The 6947-nt window shown below is 29.7% G+C and overlaps 1 protein-coding gene across 1 annotated transcript; it reads left to right on the forward strand.

The window, feature by feature from the left end:
- Positions 1-4712: 4712 nt before the first annotated feature.
- Positions 4713-6416, forward strand: LOC103314769 (anillin). Its single transcript, XM_015982442.2, has 4 exons — positions 4713-5123; positions 5178-5466; positions 5518-5798; positions 5851-6416. The coding sequence occupies exons 1-4, from the start codon at positions 4887-4889 to the stop codon at positions 6382-6384; spliced, it is 1341 nt and encodes a 446-aa protein (XP_015837928.2). The 5' UTR covers positions 4713-4886; the 3' UTR covers positions 6385-6416.
- The last annotated feature ends 531 nt before the right edge of the window (positions 6417-6947 follow it).

The following is a 6947-nucleotide window of genomic DNA, read 5'->3' on the forward strand; positions in this document are numbered from 1 at the left end:
GGGCAAGGACATGAAGATCCACGAACAAAAATGCAAGTTTGGTCCCAGGACTTGCCCAAAGAGAAATCAAGGTTGTTTGTGGATTGGACCACTGACCATGCTTGCTAAACATTGCATTGAAAAAAATCATTGTCCAAGCGTAAATTTAAATTAGGTAGTGTAGTTGTTGTAAATAGTGTATAGATAGTGATAGAAAATTGTAAATAGTTGTAGTACAAAGATAGAGATAAAAAATTGTGTATAGTTGACTTTTGTAAAATAAATTTTATTTTCCATTCATTGGACTTTTTTAAATACAAATCTAAACCTCAAATAATTGCTACATTATGAAGACGTTATAGCTAGTATAGCAACATTTTGTCAACTGTCTTGAGCAATTATATAATTAATAGAACATCTAAATAAAAAAAATTAAAGAAAGCAGAGGAAAAGATCAATGTGAATGAGAAACATACCTTGACTCCTTGTCCTTAATCCGATTTGTTCGCTAAAACTCTATTTTGCGGACTTGTTACATAAAAAACTATTTTATTATGTATTTTTTTATTTTCTATTACTGAAAAAAATAATAAGGTTTTTGTTAAAGCCATTGACAACAACAAAAAATTTTTTATCTGGTAAAAAATAATGTGTATTTTTTAGTTTTTCGATTAATTGAAAAAAAATTACAAATTACAAATTTTTGTTTTAATTTTTTCAAGCAAAAATCAAAAGGACTTGACGTTACTAACTATGACATTCTTCAGGTGCTTTTTTACAAGAAATTTAAATCTGTCATTGTTTTTTCCAAGGCGTTTTTTATGACAGAGTTATAACACTTAACTTTGATTTTTCTTATGGACGCCCATTTTTGAAAAATCTTTTTCTTCCTGACTACAACGATGTATCATCACATGATATAACTAAAACCATTTTTCAAGCAGTTGTTATAAGAAATACAAGATTTGTTAAATTAGGGCGAAGTTGTACATTTTTATGTTGAACAAATATGTAAAAGAAAATTTGAAGTAATAGTTCAGCACAAAAATGTGCAGCTTTGCCCAATTTAATAGACCTCGTCTCTCTTTTTAATAACTGAGATCCCCATGACAGAGCACGAAAAATGTACACCCTGTATTTGAACATATCGGGTGTGTCAAAAGTGGCGGATAGGCTCTTGAGATTGGATACTAGTGGTCATTAATAATTTTTTTTCATACTCATTTATTTTGCAAGATTACATCGAAAAAGCTACGAAAGATCTGGGTAACGTTATTTTTGAATATTTAGGAATATCTCTTTTTTGAGTCAGAATAGTAGTAATTTACGATAGACGTAAAAAAAAAGAATAAAAGCCGAAACACAAATAAGAAAAATAGAAATGTATTTTTATCAAATATCATAAATTTTCTACATACATTATTTATTTCGTCCCTTTTTACATATTTGTTCGCTAAACAGAGTCCCAAAATTGCAACTAACATAATCTGTTTTTCACATAACATTAGCTTTTTATGTTTGAAGTAAAGGAAACAATAGTATGCAGAGAAATTAGAGTGTGACGTGCTAATTTTTGTACAACTGTAGAAGAGAAAGTTATATTGGGGTGGTAATATTATGGACAAAATTCCTTCAGGACAGGTAGTAAAGGTAATTCTTGGATTTTAATAACAATGAAACTAGAACTGTGAACTATAATTAAGGGTATTAGCACCAAACAAAAGTCGGCGCTTTCTGAAAACTTTCTGATAATTTTCCAAGAAATTTGTTGATATTACAATAAAGACAAAAATGATAACCCAAAACTCATTTAAATAAAATTCCCATGACCGTTGCTATAATAACTTAATAAGTAATAAGACAATTTAGGGTTTTTTTTGTAATTATTATTCCAGAAGCATTACGAAGAAACTTTATCTTAACCTTGTTAAAATACCATCTTTAACTTTTAGAAATAAAAGACAAGAGCATTATAACAAAGACAGTTTAAAAACCCGACTCATTTAAAACTGAAAATTTTTAAACTTTAATTTTAAACACAAGGATGAATATAAACAGTTTATATGCTCACCTGAAAATGACCACTGTGCGGTTGAAACGCGTTGTGTTTAAAATAATCGTTGACTGTGTCGGGGTTTTAAACCCACGCTACGAAATTCCAACAAGAAGAAAAGCTTCATATTTACAGTTTTTTAGACTTATTTTAGATTTCCCGTAAAAAAATCAATTAATTATACTTTATTTTCAAGCAAACTAGCTACAAAAAAAAGAAAAATAATCATAAACAGTCCCAATTTTTTACCGAAAGATTGAAACAAAATAACTTGTTTTTAAAAGTTAGAATTTTTTTATAAAAAAATAATACATAGAGTAATTATTTTACATTTTTTTTTCATAAAACGCGATTTGGAAAATGTATATTTTGATCTACACAAATTTTCCAATTCTTCACTTTATGTAACCCCTTAAAATAAAAAAAAATGTGACATCACAATTTTTTTTATTTAAATCAATAACTATTACTTAAGTTGTTTCCTATTAATAAATAATTATAAATTTTAATGTGACAATGCTAATAATGTTAATGGTTAATAGTATTAAAAATATTTTTGACGTCTTGTGATTCAGTTAGGCTTTTAAAATGAAAATGTTTTCTGGTAAGTAAAAACCAACAATACATAAAACTTTTGCAAATATTCCATTGGATGACAATGATATCAATTAAAATTGCAACACTTATAAAGCATTCGTTTTAGTCAAAAATTTTAAATTGATTATTTATGAAAAAAATAAACAAATTTTTTCATTTACAATTAAATATTTGGTAACTACTAAAAAAATTGACAAAAGAAGGGGAGAAGTAACTTGGTAAAACACCTTTGTGATAAAATGAATACGAAAACTAATTCTAATAAAATTCTTACAAGTTATAAATAAAACTACGAAAAATTCCGAAAATGGACGTGTTGGCTGTAACTTTGTAAATTCAAAACCAAACTGCTCTCATAACAAATTCAAAAATATTTTAAATTAATAAAAATTTTGACTTTGTGGTTATTGTCAGCAATCTAGAAAACCCTACATTCCAACATTTACCCCAATTAGTCCTAGAAAACTTAAAATTTTAAAATCTAAAACTGCTAAGCTAGTGAAAGACAAAGTAAAATTGGGGAGCTAAAATTGTGGTCAAAATTCCTTCAGGACAGATAATAAGGGTGACTTAATCCCCAGGTAATTCTAGGAACTTTAATCATGAAACTAGAATTGTGAACTATAATTATATACAGGTATTAGCACCAGACCAGAAATCGGAGCTTTCTTTAAAATTTTCCAAGAAATATTGTTGCAGGATGTTGCCAAAAAATTTGATCTACAAGTCACTCAAATAAAGTACAATTATAATCGAATTACGCAATTGTATTGACTGTTTATAAAAGACTAGGATCTCGAGTGGTTCTGAAATTTGAATTTGTCGCATTTAGTTATCTTATTTCTATGAAATTTCTAAAATGTACAAATTTTTACCTATTCAGGTAACCAGTAAAACCACATTTTTCATATACTAACATTGTTCGTTTTTTCTGGAAAGAAGCGGCAAACTTTTAATACCTACTACGATCCTACCTACATTCATGTGCACAGATGTCTCAAAATTGACGGGACTAAAACAAATCGAAAGTTAAGAATGAAGAATTGTACGATTGGACTTCGTTATCAAGTTATTGATAAAAAACAAAAACATTAAATTTTATTGAAAGCGAATTTACCATGTTTGTTGTCACAAAATATGCCACAAAGCGATTTGGAAACTTATCCGCATATGTTCTAGCCTCAGCAGTGGCATTGCCATACACACATCTAACTTACAAGTACAACCGAGCTTTTAACACATCGACAAAATCTCGAATGCACTAATGCAGTTAATACTTGTCACTAGGCAGAGCGATTCAAAGAATTTTAACATTGTTATCATCAACTAATGAATTTTGTTGCACAAATATTTGGCAAAATTTTTTTACTCTTAACTTCCGATTTGTATTAGCCCCCAGCTGAATGAAATTCCCAAAGCACGGGCGTCAATTTTGAGACACGCTGTAGACAGACTGTATTTCATTCATAACAGTTTCTAATAATCAATATTTCAGAAGTACCACAAAAAATACGTCTATCAAAAAACAATTTTTACGAGTAAAGTAGTCAAAGTTTATAAAAAATCTAAATTTCATTTTAAATGTATACCTATGTCAAAAAATTAATTTTCCGTAAAAAAAATTGTTTCAAGCAAACTCACCTAGAAAAGAAACAAATTATTATAAAAATGAGTTTTTTGCAGTTATTGTTAAAGTTAACCAACCTTTACACATTTTTGTTTAAAAAAAATGGCAACAATGTATTAATTTATTGCTTAATTTAATGCAAAAGAGAAGTAATTTTTAATTCAGTTCATTTAAACGTAACTATAGGACTACAACTGTTTTATATAGGTGTTTATGAAATGTGTGTGAAAACGAATTTGTTCAAAATTTTCTATAACTTTTTTTGTGGTACAATATTTAATATTGAAAAAAAATTTAGTTAAATTAATTAGAAATAAGTGGTCGCTAAATTGGTCGAAACGAAATTTGAATTTAATCACAATCACATTTAAAGCTCGTAAGTAGTACAACTTAAATGTTAACTTTTTTAAATAAAAATTGAATTTCATTATGTCCCTATTGTTTCCAAACCGAATAAGAACTGATTATTCTAATTTTATTTCGTCAATTCCCTGGTCAAGAAAAATGGACCAATAGAAACGCCTCAAACTCCGCTTCAGGCTATAAATTCGTAACGACTTGAGCCCTCAGGCAGTGAAGCAGTGACTTTTCTGCAGTACATCGTGCCAGTAATTGTGCCTTTTCTCTGACATGAAAACAATTTACAATTCTACGTTTAACGAAAACTGTATGCCCGAAAAAATGGAAAACCTCTGGCAAGGAAGTTCCCTTAGTTCAATTGAAGAAATTTTCGACCCAATAGAAATCAAAAAAGTTGTGGACTCTTTAGTCATGTCGCGATTTAGTGCCCAAATTATGAAATCTCGCACACGAAGATCCAGATCTTCATGTTCTGAAAGTCAAGACAATGTCTCTCTTTCAAGTGGGGTAAGTTGAATTTATTTTGATTGTCATGTTTACTATTATTTAAATGTTTTGCAGCGTTCCGATTCCAGTATAAATACTTATAATTTATCGGCGTTAATTTCAAATCCATACCCACAGCCATATTATTATGAGAATATCTTCACTTGCTCTGAAACTGACCCCACTTGTGAATTAAGCGATTATTGCTCAATTGGTCCAAGCTTTAATTTAATGGACACAAAATTGTTCATTTTGAGTCAAAATAAGGACCAGATTTTGAAAGCGATACATTATGACGATTTATATAACAAAACGAGACTAAGCAAGGAGCGGCTTGAGGCGGAAAGACTTCTTTTAATTAACGGTAAGTCTTAATTCAACGTTTTAACACCATTTACTAAAACGTTTTTTACAGATCTGACAAGTAATTTATTACTAACACGAGACAATAGATTTGAAGAAAAAAATGAGCTGTGTACAGGATCAGTAAAAATTAGAAACTGCTACACATGGTGTGATAACCAACAACTTGAGGAATTTTTCCTTTGTGTAGTAATCTGTGGTTGCAAACTACTTGCTTCCGAAGTGACTCAAATAAAATCAAACGGAGTGATACATTTTAAGGAAGAATTTGTTGTAACCGGACTGCGACCAGATTTTACAATCAACATTAAAATTTATTGCGCTAGTAGAAAGGTAAATGTTTTTGCGATTAGTTTGGTGCTTCTTCTAAATTTGATAATTTCAGGCCATGAAAAAATCGAAACAATCATTTGCCTGCAATTACGCTCCACGTCCAGAAGAAGAAATTCCTTTACGAAAATCACTTTTTACCTTATGGGGAGAGACCTACACAACATTGCAAGATCTCCCAAAATCGAATTCGATGGAAGTTTGGATGAATTCTGGACGTTTTACTGCCAGCATTTTCAGTTGGACTGATTTAAATGTAAATTTGTCTGGTTTTTTAAATGTTAATCAGAGTGAAGAGTGTCCGCTATGGAATAGGGAATGGTGTTGTTTGGATGGGAGATATTTGCAATATTTTAATTATCCTCCAGATGAATCCTTCGAATGTAAACCGATAGGGACAATTGATTTAGCAACGTGTGTTGAATTCAAGTTGCTTTCGAGAGAGGAGTGTGCGCGAAAGCAAACACTTTTCTTAAAAACATATTTTGGAAAAACTGTTTTATTATCATGTGATACCAGAACTGAATTTGAATGTTGGCGAAATTGTATCGAAAGGATATTAAGCGCAATCAAAATTTGGGAACACTGAACTTATTGATTGTTTGTATATGCATGTTTTGTTTTGTTTGTATATTTCGTAATAAATTTATATTGAACAAATCGTCTGTCCTTTTTTTAAAACCATGTTATAATATGAAAAAACGTTTTGACTAATTAAGAGACTCGATAATGATTGTAAAAATGATCAGAAATAAAACCAGAGACAACCTAAAATTTGCCGTTCCAAGCAATTGGCAAAATTACCAATTTTTAAAGAAAAACATCGAAAACGAAAATTTAAAAAGGGCTATACTTGTCAGATGTCGATGCAGAATGAAATCCTCGTCCATTTAGTAAAGAAAATGCCCCTTTTATTTGAAAAAAAATAGTTATGGGTACTTAGGATTCGCCACTTTTACACAATTGGCTTTTTGAAGTTCAAATCCTCACTTGTTTTCAATAATGCGCGAAAAATGTCTTCGCACTTGGTTCGTAAATAATTATTTCCACTTTGGAAGCATCAAAGTAATCTTTTCTTGCAGTTTCCCAAAAAATGATATAAAATTAAAAAACATGCTACAAATTTTTTAAAATGAGTTCATACTCATAAAA

Source organism: Tribolium castaneum, chromosome 6, assembly GCF_031307605.1.
Source record: "Tribolium castaneum strain GA2 chromosome 6, icTriCast1.1, whole genome shotgun sequence".
NCBI lineage: Eukaryota > Metazoa > Arthropoda > Insecta > Coleoptera > Tenebrionidae > Tribolium > Tribolium castaneum.